Here is a 22,906-nt window from a genome sequence, read left to right as displayed (position 1 = left end):
TCACCGGTAAGGTTAATGGCTTATTCGAAAGCGAATTTTCCAAGAAATTCAGTGAGTGAAGTTTTATAGACATGAGACACTTGTGTATGTAGTTATTGAGCTGGTTTTGCCCCAATGTCCCATACATAAAAATGTTTCATATTTAGGTACTTTTATCTTTTAAAAATTACACTGAAATTCTGTTTTCCTCTTCATTGTAGATCCATACATAGCACTATACATATTTTGTTGGAAAAAGTTGGAGATGTAAGGGATTTTGGGGTCAAATAATCATCAAACTGCATCGATGTGAATTTTTCATGTATTCTGTAAAAAATAATAATACCCAAGAAAACATTTGCACTATATTACGTATTACGTCGAATGATCATTTAGGGTCAATATACTGTGATTTAAAAACTTGTAAGCATTGATGTAGCTCTACATATTATCAATTTTGGTGAAATCAATAGCCTTTTGATTATTCAGATATTTGCAGATAATAGTTTATATTATTGTCATAAATTTTTTTAACAGAAATTGAGACCATAAAAAAATATCCATATATTACATTAAAAATGGATTTTTAAGACATTTTGGGACAAATAAGTGAAAAAATTCATTAACCCTTATGCGGCCAACAAAAAAAACACACGTGGATGGCCGACAGGGTACCCGTGTTCCACTAAATTGATATTCTCATAATTTCAACAATTTTCAACCGATTTGGATAATTTTGACAGTTTTGGAAACAGAAACTCATATACTTTTTGGCCATTGTCAAGGTTTACAGCTTATGCCCATGGTTATACAAGAAATCTTTGAAGTAAGGCTTAAGAGTCTACACGCGTAACCAAAGGCCATTCAACCAGTTTCAAATATGCTACAAGCTCTTTACGCTTCTTAGAACTGAAGGTGTTCACAGTATATGCTTCGGGTAATGCAAAAATCCCTGAAATGAGGTCTTAGTCATCCGAGAAATCTCTGGAGTAAAGCCTAAAGATCTACTCGCGTAACCAAAGGCCTATAATGCAAATTCAAATACGGTACATGCTCTTTGTGGTACTTAGCATAGAATACGATAACAGTATATGTACCGAGTCATCCAAGAAATCTCTGAAGTAAGGCCTTAAGGTCTACACTCGTAACCATGGGTCTATGAACTTGTCTCAAAAGTGGTACATGCTCTTTGCGCATCTTGAAATTAAATGTGATCACTACATATGTTCTGCGCTATCGAAGAAATCTCTCGGATAAGTCCTCTGGCGCCTTGCTTGCATATGTTCATGGTCATTCAAGAAAACCCTGGAAAAGGCCTTAAGATCTACACGCGTAACCAAAGATCTTTCAGATTTTTTCAAAAGTGTTACATGCCCTTTGTGGTACATAGAATAGAACGCATTTATTGCATATGTTCATGGTCATCCAACAAAACCCTGGAAAAGGCCTTAAGATCTACACGCGTAACCAAAGATCTTTCAGATTTTTTCAAAAGTGGTACATGCCATTTGTGGTACATAAAATAGAACGCCTTTATTGCATATGTTCATGGTCATCCAAAGAACCCTGGAAAAGGCCTTAAGATCTACACGCGTAACCAAAGATCTTTCAGATTTTTTCAAAAGTGTTACATGCCCTTTGTGGTACATAGAATAGAATACGTCCATAGCATATGCTTATGGTCTTCCAAGCAAATGCTAGAATAGGCCTCAGGATCTTCACACGTAACCAGATATCTGTGGTACATAGAATATACCGCTTTCATTACATATGTTCATGGCTATCCAAGAGAACACTTGAACAATCCTCAAGAACTTCACGCGTAACCAGAGTTCTTTCGGCCTATTTGAATAGTTATACATGCATTTTATGGTACGTAGAATATAATGCACCCATTTCAAATGTTCATGGTCATCCAAGAAAACCCTGGAGTAAGGCATTAGGATCCACACCAGAGATATATCACCTTGTTTTAAATTTGGTACATGCCTTTGGGGTCCATGAATAAAATGCGTTCATGGCATATGCTGATGGTCATCCTTGAAATTTATGGAGTAAGACTTCTAGGCTTACACGAATATCTGGAGGTTCTTTAAAGTCACTCCTTGCGCCGCCTCCGTATCGATTGGTGTGCCCCCGAAAACGCGAGCACTTTGAAACTTGGATACCGTGAGGAGTGTCCTTAATCTAATTTTAATATGGTACATGATCTTTGCGATATTAGTCCGTTTTTTCTCCACGTTCTCGGCGTGAAGTTGCATCGTTCCAATTTATTTACAATTTGCATTTCCAAAGAATAGACAACTTCATACTAGTGATATAATGAAGTTTGTATACTACCTGGAACCAACAACAACACGACAAAAATAATTACTTGGAATGCTAATATATCAAGATGAGGTTTCACATCTTGTTTATTCTTCAATAACTACCCAGAGCTAATGACAACAACTTGAAGTACTTGAAATGCAAACATATACCAATAACCTTCCATTCGTGGGTTGATCTGCAGATCATTCCTATATGGAGTTCATAGACTACCTAGTACCATGGCAAAAACAAAAACTACAGCAGACGTTCGATAACTGCAAGCCATTTAACTGCAATGCTTTTTAACTGCAATTCGATAGTTTCAACAGTTTTACAGTTATCGGACCGCTAAACTTCAAACCGATGTCAGACTCAATGACAGCTGCATTGCGCTGCACATTTAGATGCACTTTTATTACATCTGACGTCGATTGACAACCGTTTGACGTCTAGAGTGCGTTGCAGTTATCGAACGGCATTTGATAACTGAAAAGTAAATATTTTGCAGTTATCGAACGGCTACTGTACTAGGAATGCGTACATTCACTCAGATGAGGTTGACCCGATTTTGTCGCTCCCAGATTTTGTCTACCCCTGATTTTGCCTAACCCGATTTTATTACGTTTTCGACCCAATTTGCCGCAAACAATATTTTTTTTTTATTTATTTCTTTATTTGAGTGATTTTTAAGTAAGATACAAAGTTCATCACTACCGCAAACAATAGAGATTTTCATGAAATAACTTTCACTGCCTGTAGCTTATTATGAATCATTTATGAGTACCTGTTAATAAGTTCGACATATAATCTTCGACAAAAAAATACGGATTCCATTCACGTATTTTGCCTTGCCTTCATTACGGAGCCCACGACAATGAAAACAACTACTTAAAATACATGTATGTTTGTTAGAAGGGGTCTCACAACTTGTTTATTTTCAAATAACTGCCTCCATAAAGGAGGTTGATCTATCGACCTTGGCTCTATTTCATAGACTACCTGGAGCTCACGACAACAACAAGAACTACTTGGAATACAAACATATACCAAGATGGGGTCACAAAACTGGTTTATTCTTCGATAACTGCCTCCATTACGGAGATTGATCTACAGAACTTCGGTGGCGTTTGAGCCCACGAAACCAGTGCGCTAGAGAGGTGTTTTCCCTACTAAGCTACGAAGGACCTCCGTCGTCCTCTGCAGCTTGGCGCGTACTGATGAAATCAAATTCACAGCACCGGGCATGTAGGCGAACTCTCGCAATACATTCTCAGAACTAACTCTCTCATATATGTTCTTGTACAATGCCAACCACGTAAGATGAGTATTTAGTATTATCTGGCTCCTACACACTTGCTTCATCACGAACGGCGCTCGATGAAGTAGGGTTGTGTGAGATTGTGCCAGTTGGTCGTCAGATCCCAACCCAACCACATAAGCAAAGAGAGATCGCCTTTCGAGTTCAGTACATTCAAAGTTAATTGCCTATGTTCAGAGTATTGAGCCACCCGGAGTGGAAATTAATGACTATGTCTGAAACTCGATTATGCATATGCACAACATGTGATAGATTAAGTTCGGAAAAGGTATTGGAGGAAAACCGCTACCTTCCGTCCCTCCCAGTTGTTCTTCAATAACTGCATCCGTTACGGAGGTTGATCCACCGGCCTTGGCTCTATGGAGTTCGTAGACTACCTGGAGCCCACGACAACAACAAAAACTACTTGGAATACAAACAATTGATCCGAAGATCTTGACTGCATGGAGTTCGTAGACTACCTGGAACTCACGACAACAACAAAAACTACATGGAATACAAATATATACCAAGAAGGGGTCACACAATTTGTCTAATATTCAATAACTGCCTCCATTACGGAGGTTGATCCACAGACCTTGAATCTATGGAGTTCGTAGACTACCTGGAGCTTACGACAACAAGAACTACTTGGAATACAAACATATACCAAGAAGGGGTCACAAAACTTGTTTATTCTTCACTAACTCCCTCAATTACGAAGATTGATCCACAGACCTTGACTCTATGGAGTTCGTAGACTACCTGGAACCAATGACAACAAGAACTACTTAGAAAACAAACAAATATCATGAAGGCGTCACACAACTTGTTTATTCTTCAATAACTGCCTCCGTTACCAAGGTTGAACCCCATACCTTGACTCTATGGAGTTCGTAGACTACCTGGAGTCCTCGACAACAACAAGAACTACTTGGAATACACATATACCAAGAAGGGGTCACGCAACATGTTTATTCTTCGATAACTGCCTCCATTACGGAGATAGATCCGAAGATCTTGACTGTATGGAGTTCGTAGACTACCTGGAACTCACGACAACAACAAGAACTACATGAAATACAAACATATACCAAAAAGGGGTCACGCAACATGTTTATTCTTCAATAACTGCCTCCATTACGGAGGTTGATCCACCGACCTTGAATCTATGCAAATCGTAGACTACATGGATCCCACGACAACAACAAGAACTACTTGGAATACAAACATATACCAAGAAAGGGTCACAAAACTTGTTTATTCTTCAAACGCTGCCTCCGTTACCGAGGTTGATCCCCAGACCTTGACTCTATGGAGTTCGTAGGCTATCTGAAGTCCTCGACAACAACAAGAACTACTTGGAATACACACATATACCAAGAAGGGGTCACGCAACATGTTTATTCTTCGATAACTGCCTCCATTACGGAGGTTGATCCATTGACCTTGAATCTATGCAGTTCGTAGACTACCTAGAGCCCACGACAACAACCAGAACTACTTGGAATACAAACATATGCCAAGAAGGGGTCACACAACTTGTTTATTCTTCGTTAACTGCCTCCATTACGGAGATCGATTCGAAGACCTTGACTGTGTGGAGTTCGTAGACTACCTGGAACTCACGACAACAACAGGAACTTCTTGGAATACAAACATATACCAAGAAGGGGTCATGCAACTTGTTTATTCTCCGATAACTGCCTCCATCACGGAGATTGATCCGAAGACCTTGACTGTATGGAGTTCGTAGACTACCTGGAACTCACGACAACAACAAGAACTACATTAAAAACAGATAAATATATCAAGAAGGGGTCACACAACTTATTTATTCTTCATTAACTGCCTCCATTACGGAGGTTGATCCACAGACCTTGAATTTATGGAGTTTGTAGACTACCTGAAACCAATGACAACAACAAGAATTACTTGGAATACAAACAAATACCAAGAAGGGGTCATGCAACTTGTTTATTCTCCGATAACTGCCTCCATCACGGAGATTGATCCGAAGACCTTGACTGTATGGAGTTCGTAGACTACCTGGAACTCACGACAACAACAAGAACTACATTAAAAACAGATAAATATATCAAAAAGGGGTCACACAACTTATTTATTCTTCATTAACTGCCTCCATTACGGAGGTTGATCCACAGACCTTGAATTTATGGAGTTTGTAGACTACCTGAAACCAATGACAACAACAAGAATTACTTGGAATACAAACAAATACCAAGAAGGGGTCACACAACTTGATTATTCTTCAATAACTGCCTCCGTTACTGAGGTTGATCCACAGATCTTGACTCTATGGAGTTCGTAGACTACCTGGAGCCCACGATAACAACAAGAACTACTTAGAATACAAACATATACCAAGAAGGGGTCACGCAACTTGTTTATTCTTCGTTAACTGCCTCCATTACGGAGATTGATCCGAAGACCTTGACTGCATGGAGTTCGTAGACCACCTGGAATCAATGACAGCAACAAGAACTACTTGGAATGCAAATGATCTGGAACTTATACTGTGAAAGCATTATATGCTAAGCACCATAAAGAGCATGTACCGTTTTTGAATTTACACGATAGACATTCGGTTACGTTAGCAGCCCATAAGATCTTATTCCAGGGATTTTTTGGATGACTTAGGCCTTACTCCAGAGGTTTTTGGAGACCCAGAATATATACTGTGAACACCGACTATTCTAAGAAGCGCAATGAGCATGGAATATATTTGAAACTGGTTGATAGTCCTTCGGTTACGTGTGTAGACTCTTAAGCCTTACTTCAAAGATTTCTTGTATAACCATGGACAAAAGCTGTAAACCTTGACAATGGGCAAAAAGTATATGAGTTTCTGTTTCCAAAACTGTCAAAATTATCTAAATCGGTTAAAAATTGGTAAAGTTATGAAAATATCAATTTAGTGGAACACGGGTACCCTGTCGGCCATCCACGTGGTAAAAAAAATCAGATGCCCCTCCCCACGTCCCTCCTCACTGTATCAACGTGATTTTCTCACAGATGCTACATTTTATGGAGTTCTTAGATGTCACCGAGTTTCAGCTTTCAGCTATAAAAATTCATTGAAATATCACCACTTGAATTTGAAAAAGGAACACGGGTACCCCGTCGGCCGCATAAGGGTTAATTATGTATTTAAAAAAAAAGTTTCTGAGCCCTGAACCCTTGGATTTTTTTTCAATGCAATCTACGAATATTTGTTATTTTTATAGTATCATTGACAAATTATAATTGAATCAATGTTACTCCATCATTTCTTAACCCAGAATTATTGAGCTATATTATTTCATAAGGGGAATTTGGGTGAAACGTTATGAGAAAAGAATATTTCCTATTTATTCCGATCTATTATCACATCGACTAATATATTTACTCTTATCTAGTTGTGCAAACGGGTATGGTTTGGGAATGATTGGCATCGGCAATTTTCAGAAGCATTCAAAAATCGGGTTTTACCAAATAAATCACAAAACACTTGCGAAATGATTTACTTCATTAGTAATTGTTTCGCAAACATTTATCAATGTTTGTAGAACATTTTGGGAGAATAACAATATTTTTATTAATTTTTACAGAATACATGAAAAATTCACGTAAAGTACAATTTAATACTTATTTGACCCCAAAAACCTTCAAGTTTTCAATTTTTACCAACAAAACATGTATAGTGCTTTTCTATGGATCTATAATGAAGAGGAGAACACATCTTTAGTACAATACTTGGGAGATAAAAGCACGAAAAATATGAGAAACTGTGATGTTTGGGACATTGGGGCAAAACCAGCTCGATAACTACATACAGAAGTGTCTCATTTCTATAAAACATCACTCACTGAATTTCTTGGAAAATTCGCTTTCGAATAAGCCCTTAACCTTATCTGTGAGTCGTTCGTGAGAAAAATTATCCTATTTTGTATAAAAAAAATTACATTAAATGAGCTTTATGACCCCTAAATCCCCTAAAATTCAATATTTTAAATGAATTATATGATTATTTGTTATTTTCATTATATCATTGTAAAATTTCAATTAAATTAACATAACTACATCATTTCCTTGCTCAGAATCATTGAGCTATATTGGTTCATAGGGGAATTTGGGCAAAAAGGCAAGAAAAAAGAGTATCTCCCATCACCTCCTATTTATGATCACATCAAGACTCATAACATATGACTATTCTTGTCTAGTTGTGCTATCGGGTATGGTTTGGAAATGTTTGGCATCGGTGCTATTCAAAAGTTTTTAAAAATCGTGTTTTACTCAATAAATAACCAAATAAAACATTAGTGAAACGATTTATTTCATTATTTTTGTTCGACAAACATTTGTCAATATCTGTTCAATACTTTGAGACAATAATATCAACACATATCTGTAAATATTACTATTTTTTACAGAATACATGAAAATTGCACATAAAATGCACATTGATGCTTATTTGACCCCAAAATCCCTTAAATTTCCAACTTTTACCAACAAAATATAATTAGTGCCCTTCTTTGGATCCACAGTGAAGAGATAAACACAATTTTAGAACAATGTCTTAAAGATAAAATGACAAATAGTTTGGAAACTTGCAATATATGGAGCATTAGGGCAAAACGAGCTCGATAAATACATACAGAGGCGTTCCACGTCCATGAAACAGCACTCACTGAATTCTTTGCAAAATTCTCTTTCGAATAAGCTCTTGATCTCTTCTGTAAGTTGTTCGTGAAGAAAGTTATCAATTTTTTCCACCTTTGGAATCGGATTTCCCCATTGTGCATAGTGAGAAGACGTCGCTATTGAATTTCCGCCATCGTTTTCGGGCAACAAACCGCCATTCCTCCCAAGAAGATTCCAGAGTGCAAAATTGTTCCCGTTGTTCCTGATTTTGAAAAATACAAGGCCTGTTCTAATAAGGCACACGGTACGTGTGATTCCATTGCGCGCAGGATTATCCGCGAGTACTTTGAGATTTGTTTCTGATTTTCATTCCAAGTGACTCCGTCCATCCATCGAGGATTTCCGTTGCCGAAGAGAAGTGCTATTGTCCGTTTCCCGCCATTGAGAGTGCTACCGATTGTCGAGAAACCTACCCGAAAGATCCAGTAATCCATCTTGCTGAGTTGGCCAGCAATACGTACGTTCCCGTTACCGGAGGTGCATTATATAAAATACAAGGCATTATCCTAGCCTTGAAGAGGTTAGTAGTATTCCAACCTCCCTACTCCGTTTGTCCGGCTCTACCGGGTCTTTTCTGTGTTCTTTTGTCTAGAACCGCCATTTTGTTACGCCGTAACCCACGCCGGATCTCGCGCCATGGACGAGGAACGCAAGCAGCAGTTAATCAACCGTCGGACGGCCCTCATGACCTCGCTAGGAAGAGCTGAGCAGTTCGCATCGAAATACCAAGCCAATCGAGACCAAGCTCAACTGCCACTTCGAATCGAGAACCTAGATAGCATGTGGATGGGACTGGAGGAAGTACAGACGCAGTTAGAGGAGTGTGAAACCACCGATGAAGGTAGGGAACAGAACAACCAAACCCGTGCCAAGTTCGAATCCATTTTCTTCAAAGTAAAGGCTGCTCTACGATCCCTATTACCCGCCAATAATACCCAAAATCCAAGCGCAATCCCTAACCCCGCTGCAAATGCACTAGCTGGCATCAAGCTCCCCACCATTTCGTTGCCAGAGTTCGATGGCGATTATAATCAATGGCTGGCTTTCCATGATACCTTTGTCGCCCTCATTCACTCCAATGTTGATGTTTCATTATCTCCGTGCTGCTTTGAAGAGAGAAGAAGCCCAGTCAATTGAATCAATTGCAATTAGCACTGCTAACTATATCGTTGCTTGGCAAGCATTGACTTCGCGCTACGCAAACGACTACTTGCTCAAAAAACGTCATTTGCAAGCACTACTAGATTTTATTTATTTATTGTCGTCAATCATAATTGTAGACCTATTTACATTTGTATTCTTAACTATTCTAAAAAACATTGCCCCCGCATGATGAGAGAATCTGCAGAAGCATTTCATAGTCTGGTTGATGAATTCCAACGCCATACCAAAATTCTTCGTCAACTTGGAGAGCCCGTCGACCAATGGAGCACGATGCTCGAACACTTGCTTTGCATTCGCCTTGACGATGGGACCCTCAAGGCATGGGAAGATTTCGCTACCACCGTCGATGAACCAAATTACGTTCGCCTCGTCGATTTTCTACAACGTAGAATTCGAGTTCTTGAGTCGATGTCCGTCAACCACCAGTCGCACAATTCGCCAATGCCAGTAAGCCATTTCCCCTCCAATCGCAGACCGTTTTTCCCAAGAGTTGCCTCCCACACTGTCGCTGAAGAACAACAGCCTAAATGCTATGCCTGTAGCCAGTATCATTTTCTCGTCAAATGCCCTCGATTTGAAAGAATGAACGTTGCAGACCGTATGAAACTGATCGATACTAATCGCCTTTGCGCGAATTGTTTCCTCCACGATCACTTTGCTCGAAACTGTCAGTCCAAATACTCCTGTCGACACTGCCAAAGAAAACATCATACCATGCTGCACAATGTCAACAGCTTCAATGAATCATCCTTTCAACCACCTGCCCAACGCCCCGCCAATCAAGCTACTCATCAAGCCAGACCGCCATCGAGTCAAAACAATACTCCATTCACAACGACTACCTACACATGCGCCAATTCCTCTTCTCAAAGTAGCAACCCATCACCGTTATCAAACTCAAATGTGCTACTTTCCACCGTCGTGCTGCTAGTCGTCGATTCAAATGGATCCACTCACCCTGCACGCGCCCTGTTAGATAGCGGCTCTCAATCCAACATAATGAGCGAGAGATTGTGTCAGCTACTGAAGCTGAAACGACGAGCAGTGAATATTCCTGTTCATGGTGTGGGGGAATCAGCTTCCAATGTAAGACACAGCGTGCACTCGGTCATAAAATCCAGAAAGAACGATTTTGCAATGGATTTGGATTTTTTGGTTCTCCCAAGAGTCACTATTGACCTCCCCGCCGTCACATTCTCGGCCCAGAATTGGCGTATACCACAAGATTTATTCTTGGCCGATCCCAGCTTCAATAAATCTGGAACAATTGACTTGCTACTAGGTGCGGAACATTTCTATTCCTTCGTCAACCCTGGTACGAGAATTGAGCAAGATCAGCAGCATTTGCTTGTCGAAAGTGTTTTGGATGGATTGTCGTTGGTAGAAACCTAATTTCACCCGTCGTTGAACCCGTTGCCTGTCACGTGTCCGTATCAGATCCCCTCCATGATGCAATTGAGCGCTTCTGGAAAATGGAAGAGATCAATAACAAACCAAACTATTCCGTCGAAGAACAGCAATGCGAGACACATTTCGTAGAGAATGTTACCCGAAATTCTGAAGGAAGATATATGGTGCGTCTTCCACGCCATCCCGATTTCGATCACATGCTGGGTGATACGAAAGCTGTTGCCATGCGCCAATACCATTCCCTGGAGAAACGCTTGGAGCGCGATCCGAACTTGAAGCAGGAATACCAAAATTTTCTCGCCGAGTATCTATCGTTAGGCCACCTTCGAATCATTTCTGCGAATGAACCCGAGCCGCCACAGGTCTCTTACATTCCGCACCATCCCGTCGTGAAGGAGTCAAGCATCACCACAAAAGCCCGTGTGGTATTCAATGGATCGGTACACTCCACTACCGGATTTTCCCTGAACGACACCCTACAAGTTGGTCCAGTAGTGCAAGACGAATTGCTCACCTTAATTCTTCGTTTTCGCAAGTACCCTGTTGCACTCGTCGCTGACATCGAGAAAATGTACCGTCAGGTACTGGTCGACCCAAGAGACACCCCTCTGCAAAGAATATTTTGGCGTTTTCAACCCGATGGCCCCATCGAAACGTGCGAATTGTTAACCGTAACGTACGGTTTGGCGTCTTCGTCTTTTCTTGCTACTCGCACCCTAAGTCAATTGTGTAAAGATGAAGGAGACAACTTTCCGCTCGGAGGACCAGCCCTGGTGAAAAACTTTTATGTCGACGACTTTATAGGAGGTGCCCAATCCATCGGCGAAGCAATCCATACCAGAACTGAATTGAATCAGCTGCTCGCGAAAGGCGGGTTTCAGCTCCGCAAATGGGCATCCAACGATTCACGGGTACTTGAAGGTCTAGATCCGTCACAAATTGAAACGAAAGCATTTCTGAATCTCGAAACAGAAAAGGCAGTCAAAACTCTAGGCGTGAGATGGGAGCCCAAACCAGATAAATTAAGCTTTGAAATTGCTTCCATCGATCCTACTAGTGCTTCAACAAAAAGGACGATTCTATCTGGTGTATCCAAGCATTTCGACCCTCTTGGAATCACTGCTCCAGTTGTCATTCGCGCGAAAATACTCCTGCAAGAGCTGTGGCTGCAACCATGTGGATGGGATGACGAAGTTCCTGATCCTGTCAACGAGAAGTGGATATCCTACTGTTCCGATTTGACAAAGCTATCCTCCTACGCAGTTGACCGATGCGTTTTTCTTCCAAACTCTACCTACGAGCTTCACACGTTCGCTGATGCGTCTGAGCAAGCATACGGCGCTTGCACCTTTGCCAGGTCAATTTCCTCCAAAGGCCAGATCCGTGTTCATCTGATAGCTGCAAAATCTAGAGTCGCTCCCCTCAAACGTCTATCGATACCAAGGTTGGAATTATCAGCTGCCGTACTCGCCGCCAGATTACACGCAAAAATCCTCGAAGCCCTCGATATGGCCATATCTGCATCCTATTTTTGGTCCGATTCATCAGTTACCCTCGAGTGGTTACGTTCTCCTCCGCATGTTTGGAAAACCTTCATTGCCAACCGAGTATCCGAAATTCAAACCACCACCCACGGATCGCAGTGGAACCACGTCGCAGGAATCCATAATCCAGCTGACCTGATAACGAGGGGAATGAAAGTGGATGAATTTCTGAGCAGTGATCTTTGGCACCACGGTCCATCTTGGCTTAGTCTGCATAGGGAAAGCTGGCCAACAACAACCAATGTGAGCAACCATTCCGATGAAGTTTTTGAGCGACGCATCATGGTGGCGGCCATTCAAAGTCGACCAATCGTGAATGAAATTTTCTTGCGAACCAAATCCTACCAACGACTGCTTCGTGTAACGGCCTACTGCCTACGGTTCATCAATGTCTGCCGTCAACGAGAATCATCAGATCGACTAGAAGGAAGTACCGTACTCAACGTGGAGGAATTGTCGCTGTCTCATATGAAGCTAGTAAAGCTGGCCCAAATCGATTCGTTCGGTGAAGAAATTAGGGAATTGGGTAGAGGGAAGCCAGTATCGAAACGATCAAATTTGCGCCTATTGAGTCCATTTCTCGATTCAGACGGAATCATTCGAGTCGGGGGAAGACTAAATCTCTCAGAGCAGCCCTATCACACGAAGCATCCAATCCTACTTCCCAGTTCCCATCCTTTCACACGTTCTGTTGCTGTCTTCTACCATAACAAACTGTTGCATGATGGCGGCCGTGTAACATTAGCTGCAATGCGGCAAGAATACTGGCCGATTCAGGGGAGAAGGTTATTGAACAGCATCATGCGCAATTGTTTTCGATGCACGCGAGCATCTCCAACACCAGCAGCACAACAAACAGGGCAACTACCGCAGCGAAGAATTACACCAAGCAGACCATTCACCGTCACCGGCGTCGATTACGCTGGTCCAGTGTACCTGAAACCACCACATAAACGGGCATCGAGTATCAAGGCATATATAAGCATTTTTGTGTGCTTTACGACGAAAGCTGTGCATATCGAACTGGTTAGTAGCCTCTCCACCGCTGCTTTCATAGCAGCTCTTCGAAGGTTTATTTCTCGCCGTGGTCGACCGACCCACATATACTCTGACAACGGCAAGGATTTTGAGGGAGCACGAAATGAATTGCGGGAACTATACCAATTATTGCAACGGAAAAAAGCATCAGGAGAAATTTCCACCATCTGCGCGACCGACGGAATCCAATGGCACATGATTCCTCCGAAGGCCCCCCACTTTGGCGGCCTATGGGAGGCGGCAGTGAAAACGGCGAAGAAGCACCTGCACAGACAACTTGGCAAAACCGCATTATCCTTCGAAGACATGACTACTATCCTGTCGCAGATTGAGGCCTGTATGAATACGAGGCCTCTCACACCGATGACGGAGATCCCAGACGATTTGGCAATCCTCACTCCAGCACATTTTCTCATCGGCTCCGCTATGTTGGCTCTACCTGAAGCTGACGTTACCGAGACACCACTCAACCGACTGGATCACTACCAAAAACTTCAGGAGCGAGTCCAGAAGTTTTGGCATCTTTGGCGAACGGATTATCTGCATGAGATGCAGAAAGAAGGAAGGCGAACAACACCAAATACTTCTTTTCAACCAGGACGAATGGTGATTTTGGTCGACGAGTCTCTATCACCTGCAAGATGGCCGCTAGCCAGAATAACCGAAGCACATCCAGGCAGAGATGGACTAATCCGCGTTGTAGGACTTAACACCAGCAAAGGGACCATCAAGCGACCTGTTACCAAGGTTTGCCTTCTACCTTATGAAGATTATGTACCTGAAATTAATGAAAACTGTTAAAATTTGCTAATAATTTTGTAAAAATGTACAAGTAAATCATTTTCTGCATGCGTTTCTGATGAACTTTTGTAAACAATGAAGTAGGTACAGCTCATGCAGTAGAGTAGCCAGTGTTGAAATTAGGAATTTCAGGTGGCGGCGATGATTGATCTCACTTCTCTCGTCTAAAACGTTTATAGTTTCGCGCCGAACCCACCCTTAATCTAGTACTTTAAATATAGGCTATGCGGCAGTAGTAGTGTTATACACTAATGAAATTCAATTTAAATGGAACGGTAGTAGTAGCGAAGGAGATTTCTTTAGACCTAAAATTCAGCAAATAAATTATTCCGAATTGAACTATCCTAAAAGAAAGTGTCCCAAAAGTTATACTTCTACTCTAGTTTAATTAATAAAAATGAACTATGTGTAAAGCGACGATACTAGTTTGATTCGTGAAGAAGAACTCTCCTAGTGGCGTATAGTGGAAACTTTGTGAAGTAGTGCATTAGCTAATATCACCACCCCCGCTGAGCGTAGGAGCTACATTACAGCCAGTGCCCAATTTGTCAACCGTTCAAATTTCACCGGAAATCGCGAACCTGCCCCAACAGATAGTGAATGGCGCACTTAATCGGTCCTTTTTCAGGACCATCATTTTATAAAGAAGAAGCTTTTGTTTACTGTATTGGAAATTGTCGTACAAATGAAATTTTCTCATACTATTCTTACTTTAGTTTTGCTGCTGCTAGTGACTGGATAGAGGCATTAAGAGGAATTTTGCAGCGGAATTGTGTAAGTGCAATTTTATGTCTCATTTCTACTGTCGACAAACCTGTTCTACTAAAATGTTTGAACAAATTATTTTAAACGCTGCCAATGCAGACAATGACAACCGCACGATGACTTCAAGCAAAACCGCAAACGCTCGTTGGAGATCAGCTTTTTGAATTGACGTGAGACGATGTCTGCGAAGGTGGCGGTCCAAGTATCATCTGTAATAGTCGTCGGTGGTGATTGAAAAAAATGTTTATGCTGAGAAAAGATTATGATGATTTTTGGTTAAATTCGCGATTGTGTCATGTATACAATCTAAAATTCATATGATATTACGATTCTCATTGCACTAAGAAGTTATACGTAGTTTACGTCGAGCGGTCGTGTCGTGTACACAACCCTTCTGATTTTTTACTTCTTATTTCTCACTTCTCACTTTCGCAGTGAGATTCCTCACTTTTCACTCATCATAACGCATTTCTTGTTTCTCACTTCTTGTTGCCGCTGGCAGCACGGCCAATGCTTCGCAATATAATAAATTATGAAATGCATTCAAATGTGACAGCAACCAATTTAAAATAAAAGATAAATAAGGAAAAGAAGATATAATTTCATGGATATCGTGGGTCGGAATAGTTACAGCCTATTTGTAATCCAATTCACCTAAACTTTAAAATGTACATAAATGACTAATTGAAAATAAACGTGGATTGTTTAATCTAATAGAAGTTATACTATTTAACAGTCCTAAGTAAAGTTGTAACATATCCCTCCCGATTAGTTATTTTGTTGAGTCAGGGGAACAAAAGCATAGGAGTGGTTAAAACACCGAAAGTGTAAATATTGTCGAATAAAATGAAATCAGATAATAAATTGAAACCTTTTGCAGTTTAAAGCTGCATCGCATCATTCACAATTTTCACATTCACCTTTGTTTTCACCCGTTTTTCAAACGAAATTTACATATGATCCGTTCGGCTAAAGGACATTTTCGACCATATGACCGACAATTTCAGCCTTAAGTCAAATGACATTTTCGGCCAGACGACGTTTTGTGTCATACGGCATTGTCGGCCGTACGATCCTTTTGGCCAAATAACATTTTTACCCAAATGACCCCTTCTGCTATACGATCACTTCGACCAAACAACATCTTCGGCCAAAAAATTCGAAAATATTTCTTTCTATATCATATCTAGACCAACATTTGAAAAGGGAGTAACAGCCAAAATTTATGCCTTCCGATTCTTCCTCTACATATATAGCTATATATATGGAAGAATAATCAGAAGGAATAAATTTTGGCTGTTACGCCCTTTTCAAATGTTGGTCTAGATATGTAGCTTACGGCCAAATTACACTTTCGTCCTAATCGTTTTAAACCTAACAACCATTTAAACCAAACGTCCAATTCGGTCAAATGGAATTCAGATAGATAACTTTAGGTCTAACGTGTTAGTCGGCCGACTAGCGACATTCGGCCAAATGGCTTTCGCTTAGTTTAGCATAGACTGACTGTACATATCAATGGTTGGTACTCCGTGATTGAGCAGAGCTGGTGCAAATTGAACTTCGATTCAAGTGAATAGTGATTGGGATTCTATTCTCGGATCTATTCTCGAAGTACACGTTTCAGCAGCTGCCCGAGCAGCACAAGTCAGACAAAAAGGGTAGCATCAACTTGATTGTGACTGAATCCGGTTACATATAAGTTGTTATAACCTATGTGGAACATGTGTGCTGCTAGGGTCACAAATGATTATCAATAACGGCGCCTGTAAATTCCTTATAATCAGTTGGGAAAGAAAAGGAATGTTAGTTAGTGGTTATTGTTGCTACTAGACACCGAGAATACCTCTGCGTCTCCACAATAACCACGGGAGAGAAGTTGGGCGGGGGAGGCAGAAACACAGATCAGAATCATCTAAACAGATAACACTGAATCAACGATTTGACCCCACAATACACGGTTCGAGGCCGCATCTCACCATCCTCGCATACGCCCCACGCTCGCCAAGTTGTTTTGCACCTGGTCTGCCCAACTCGCTCGCTACGCTCCACGCCGTTTCGTATCTGCCGGATCGGAACCGAACACCATCTTTGCAGGATTGCTGTCCGCCATTCTTGCAACCTGCACTGGCCCACGTATTTTTGCGGCTTTAGCTACCTTCTGGATACTGGGTTCGCCGTAGAGCAGGGCGAGCTCGTGGTTCATTCTTCGCCGCCACACACTGTCTTCTTGCACACCGCCAAAGATGGTCCTAAGCACCCGTCTCTCGAATACTCCGAGTGCTTGCAAGTCCTCCTCGAGCATTGTCCATGTTTCATGTCCGTAGAGGACAACCGGTCTTCTTAGCGTCTTGTAGATAACACAATTGGTGCGGTGGCGAATCTTTTTTGACCGTAGTTTCTTCTGGAGCCCGTAGTAGGCCCGACTTCCACAGATGCTGCGCCTTCGTATTTCCCGACTAACACTGTTATCAGCCGTTAGCAAGGATCCAAGGTAGACGAATTCCTCGACCACCTCGAAGGAATCCCCATTTATCGTAACACTGCTTCCCAGGCGGGCCCTGTCGCGCTCGGTTCCGCCCACAAGCATGTACTTTGTCTTTGAGGCATTCACCACCAGTCTAACTTTTGTTGCTTCACGTTTCAGGCGGGTGTACAGTTCTGCCACCTTTGCAAATGTTCGGCCGTCATCCGCGAAACAAATAAATTGACTGGAGCTGTTGAAAATCGTACCCCGGCTGTTACACCCGGCTCTCCGCATGAGTCATGACCAGGGCATGACCAGGGCTTAGATGAATGAAGCAATGAAGATGAGGACTGATGCTTCAAAACCAAATGTACTCCCGAGGAAGATAGCTTCATGACAGAACAGTTTCAAAGTGCTTGGTGAAGAATGCTTCCTCGCTCCATATGGCACTGCTGTACGAAACAGCTGGAGAGTGAAAACAAACACCCGCTTGTGCAGAGAATATTTAACTCTCTTGCCTCACTTATACTGAGTTGCGCATTTCAGTTGGAATGAATGTGTGAAAGAGAGGTATATGATGCATTATCTCTCTTTCTCGCTAATATGGTTTTGTATTCACGCAACACTCACTCGCATGTGAAACACTGCCGATGAACGAAGGAAGCATCCTCATTTCACAATGCCCTACTAAACGATGCCTCCTCGGCACTACCCGCTAGTGAAGATGCTACGTTCAAAACTCCCCACTTTCAATGTATAAAACGAATGCTTTGTATTTGCCTCTTCCCTTGTTCGTGCAGCCAGCAGCACGTCGTCGAGCACACATCAATCGGTGCACTGAAATTAAAACCTCACTGCGGACTAAAAACGAAGCATTCGTTCGTTTATGAACGAGTTTTCCAAGGCCTGCGCATGACACCTTCTAGCGCAATGTTGAACAACAGGCATGAAAGTCCATCACCTTGTCTTAGTCCCCAGCGCGATTCGAACGAACTGGAGTGTTCGCCCGAAATCTTCACACAGTTTTGCACACCATCCACCGTTGCTTTGATCAGTCTGGCTTCCCAGTGAAGCTGTTCTCGTCCATAATTTTCCAAAGCTCTACGCGGTCTATACTGTCGTATGCCGCTTTGAAATCAATGAACAGTGCGTTGGGACTAATATTCACGGCATTTTTGAAGAATTTGCCGTACAGAAAAGATCTGGTCCGTTGTCGAGCGGCCGACAACGAAGCCGGCTTGATAACTTTCCACGAACTCATTCACCAACGGTGAATGGGATATCACTTTGTAGGCGACATTAAGGATGGTGGTCGCTCGAAAGTTCTCACACTCCAGCTTGTCACCTTTTTTGTAGATGGAGCATATAACCCCTTCCTTCACTCCTCTGGTAGCTGTTCAATTTCCCAGATTCTGACTATCAGTTTGTGCAGGTGGCTAGTTTTTCCGGGCCCAACGTGATGTGCCAAGCACCAATACCATCATTACCAGCTGCTTTATTGGTATTTGGCTGTTGGATTGCATCCTCAAGGTGGTGGCTGGTTGGCTTCAATCGTCCGCGGAACTGACGTAGTCATCTCCTCCGCTGCCTTGACTTTCACTGCCTGTACTCTCAGCGCCATTCAAATGTTCATCGTAGTGTTGCATCCACCTTTCAATCACCACACGTTCGTCCGTCAAGATGATCCCATCCTTATCCCTGCACATTTCGGTTCGCGGCACGAAGCCTTTGCGGGATGCGTTGAGCTTCTGATAGAACTTGCGTGTTTCTTGAGAACGGCACAGCTGTTCCATCTCCTTGCACTCCTCTACTTCCAGTCTGCGTTCCTGCTCCTGAAAAAGGCGGTTCTGCTGTCTCCGCTTCCGTCTATAACGTTCCACGTTCTCCCGGGTACCTTGCTACATCGCGACCGCCCGCGCTGCGTCCTTCAACCTCCAGAATCTGTCTGCACTCTTCGTCGAACCTATCGTTCCATCGATTTCGTCCCACATACCCGACGTTGTTCTCTGCTGCGTCGTTAATGGCTGCTTTGACTGTGTTCCAGGAGTTCTCAAGAGGGGCCGTATCGAGCTCACCCTCTTCCGGCAACGCTGCCTCGAGATGCTGCGCGTATGCAGTGGCGACATCAGGTGTCATGCATGTTGGAAATCCATTGAATTGAAATAAAAGTAATAGATTTTGCCGGTAGTTTAAAGTCATGATTAAACAATATCATTAGTATAGTGCCGCAAATGGTTTTGATTCCACATTTTTTTGTGTCAGGCGAATTCGTTGATAATTCTGCTTCATATTTCTAGAACAATGTTACCGTTAGAAACGTTCACCGATAAATCGGCAGCCATAGTACCCACTTGCCCCGGGGTACCTTATTTGTTTTCCTTCAAAATCAAAACTGATTGCAACAGATGACAGAAAAATTATGAAATATTATTCAAAAAATGTGTGTAGATAAATGCTAACAATTACCATTTCGTCAGTTATTCAACCTTTAACACAGAAGTGTTCCTTATCTGTATGCGTCCCATAACTGTGGGAGCACCGCACTGCTCGTCCATTTCTATTCACAGCTTCATTTTCCACAGTTAAAATCAAACAATCTTCTAATGTTTTGGGCACAATATCATTTTTACTTTGTTTGTTCAACTTCTGTTTTCACGCGCACCAACTGTCAGAATCAATTTCGTGCAGTCTCGAGCAGCATCAGTGGCTACTTAAGATTCGGACGTAAACCACCGCTTTCATAACAACCGCGTGTTTTGGGGTAAGAATCGTGACGAGCAGAGCACCGCGAGGAGTGAGTAGCAATTCTGAATGGTTTGTAAATAATCTGTCCACCCTCCCCATTCTCCCCAATTGACTGACCTGCCCCTTCAAGCGTTTAGTCAACAACAACAGTGCGTACAAGTGAGAAGTGATTCAGATTTTTCTCCCATCCTGTCAGCTCCACTTTTCTGGAAGATGAAGCGTCGGTTTCGAGTGGTTGCTGGTGGTTGTCGGCGGCAGGCGGCAGATAGTCGACGACGACGACGACGACGACGCAACGGAAGCAGCTTCTGCTTGCGTTGTTTAAAAATGCGTGAAGCCGAGGAGGGCTGAGATGTTGATAAATTTGTTTGCGCGGTGCTTATGATGGGTGTTTGATTTTTCCAACGCGGTATGCCGGCCAGCAGGCAGCAGCGTGCGGAAAATGAGATGTTGTGTTGCCCCAGCTGATGGTTTTACGAGCTTGAATGTGATGTTTTTCGGCGGTGCTGATCGACCGTAAATGAGCTCATTTCGGATAAATGAGCTGGAAAGTAAAGTAATTGGAAGCGATTTATGGAGTGGTTGTGGAACCGATTTGATAAATGTTTGATTTACAAGATGAGTTGTTTGTCAGTGAAATTGATGAGAATTAGGAGTTAATTTCAATTGAGTTGATGCCGTAATCTGGTCGCATCGCAAAATTAAGGTGAGTGGATCTAAAGTGGACCATCAAGACATAGGCACAGTTTAGGAGAATATCACATACCCTTATGAATTGGAGTTGCTTCTACTGTTCCATAGTTTTATGCAAATTAAAACGATAATGCCAATCATATAAAAATAAATGACTACAATATAGGGGAAAATTGAATCTTGAATTTGATTTCATAATTTACAAACCACTGGGGATGGTTTTCTGATCATTGGTCATTAATCTTATTATATCACAAATTGATATAGAGCGTATAGAGCGACAATAGAACCAAAATTATACTGGATGCAAGATGACATTCTTACTTTTGAAGTTCTACGAAAAATAGTGACTACTCTACTCGTCTTGGTTGCGAAAATTCGTCATGTTCAACCTCGCCTTGCTTGGTACTATTCTAGTTTCGGTTGTTATAGCTCTCGTTTCCTATGAATCGCTCACCCTGCCTAGCGTCTACCGGTGTGGACGATCAGATAATTTATGGATTTGTCTTTGGGTTTCATCTGTCACGTTTGTGATTTTTCGGCAATAAACTGTCTGCTCGGTTTCGGTATTTCTGCGGATGCGCGTGTCGGATTGTTGCGTTTGTACTCGCGAGCACAATTTTCTAAACAGAAGTGATCCACGGTAGCGCGATACGGCTCTTGACGGTGGCGAAGCGAACCAATAATGTCCGAAAGCATTATCATCATTGTCAGCTGGTGGTGTTTTTCACGCGACAAACCGAGTTGATTATAATGGGTCTGATTAACGACATTTTTTTTTGCTTTGGGTCATCTGTTTGACCTCCAGCCGGCTTTTCGGTTCTTGATGACTAGTTGGTTAAATTCATTGTGTTCAAATTCGTTCGAGGAGAAGTATAATAAGAAGAACTTCGAACGGATGCGATATTATGAGTGTTGTATATTATTTCGTATCAATTTTGAATCCATATTTTGTCTTTTCACGTTATCAGATTTCTATGATCAAATGATGCTCCAGTCGTTATTTTGCTAATGCGAAATAACTCTTCAGCTTCACCGTAATTGAGCAACACTAAACTCGATTTCTACATTGTAACTACTGTTGTAGAAACATGATATATTTCGAACTATATTAAGGAATGATCCAAAAGCCCTTGAGCACACAATTTGCGACAACGAAAGCTCTTGGCTACATTTCTTCACAACGCAATTGCCATTTAATTACTACCGAAGAATTCTATTCCGCTTCAGCAACTTCAAAACAAGGCTGTTGGCCCGAAGCATTGTTTCGTTTCTCATTAAGCTGTGCAATGGAAATATTACGTCCAATGAGGCTAAAAGTGGTGCCTTTTCCTCAATTTGCGTTGACTAGCGTTGCCGAGACTCTCGTTGCTGGTACCGATGGATACCTATTTCATCTTGATGGTATTACCCTACGGTAAGCGGCGCAACGAGCACCGGATTATCCCGCACGTTGCTAAGTAGTCTGTTTTCCCCAGAGCTGAGCTGGGGTGGTAATGATGCAGTGCGCCTGCTGAAAAGGTCAGTCAAATGAAGCAAAATCGCTTCAACAAGTACCGGTGTCCGAAGGTGAAACGTTTCGGAAATGATTTACAGGAGGAATGGATCGCTTGAAAGCAACGGAATTGGTGCTCCAGTTGTAAGACTGAAGTGCAACTGTTGATGGAGCGTTGATGTTTTTGGGAAATGTTATTAGGTCGACATAGCGAAAACTTGGGAAAACTGAGAGACGGAGACATTTGTTTCCAAGCAAGTTCGATCGTGTGTTCGTACTTCGTATTCAAGGTCGCTACACAATACGCCTTCGCACGCCTAGGCAAAAAAATCCAATTAAAAAAACACAACACAAAACAAAAATACCCACGAATGTCCCAGAATGTCTAATTAATTGGTAATTAATACCATCTCAATTTGTACTGCTTCGACTTGGCGTGCCATTCCGCACCCGCCCGGGTCGAACGCCAGGCAATGTCACGACTCGGAATTTCA

General features: G+C 42.1%; 2 protein-coding genes across 4 annotated transcripts in view; both read left to right on the top strand.

Annotated features, from left to right (window-relative positions):
* LOC134226633 (mucin-4) overlaps window positions 1-22,906 on the top strand; it is an 817,146-nt gene that overhangs the window by 252,759 nt on the left and 541,481 nt on the right. The window lies entirely within an intron of this gene.
* On the top strand, window positions 10,927-14,247 carry LOC134206243 (uncharacterized). The gene has a single exon (XM_062681940.1). The coding sequence runs from the start codon at window positions 10,927-10,929 to the stop codon at window positions 14,245-14,247; it is 3,321 nt and encodes a 1,106-aa protein (XP_062537924.1).

The sequence above is a fragment of the Armigeres subalbatus genome, chromosome 1 (genome assembly GCF_024139115.2).
Source record: "Armigeres subalbatus isolate Guangzhou_Male chromosome 1, GZ_Asu_2, whole genome shotgun sequence".
NCBI classification, from domain to species: Eukaryota; Metazoa; Arthropoda; class Insecta; order Diptera; family Culicidae; genus Armigeres; species Armigeres subalbatus.
Note: the sequence above shows the minus strand (reverse complement) of the source record. Positions and strands in the feature narration are given on the sequence as shown.

Excerpts from the sequence above, each read along its gene's own strand:
- LOC134206243 (XM_062681940.1), top strand. The coding sequence starts at position 10,927 with ATGGAAGAGATCAATAACAAACCAAACTATTCCGTCGAAGAACAGCAA.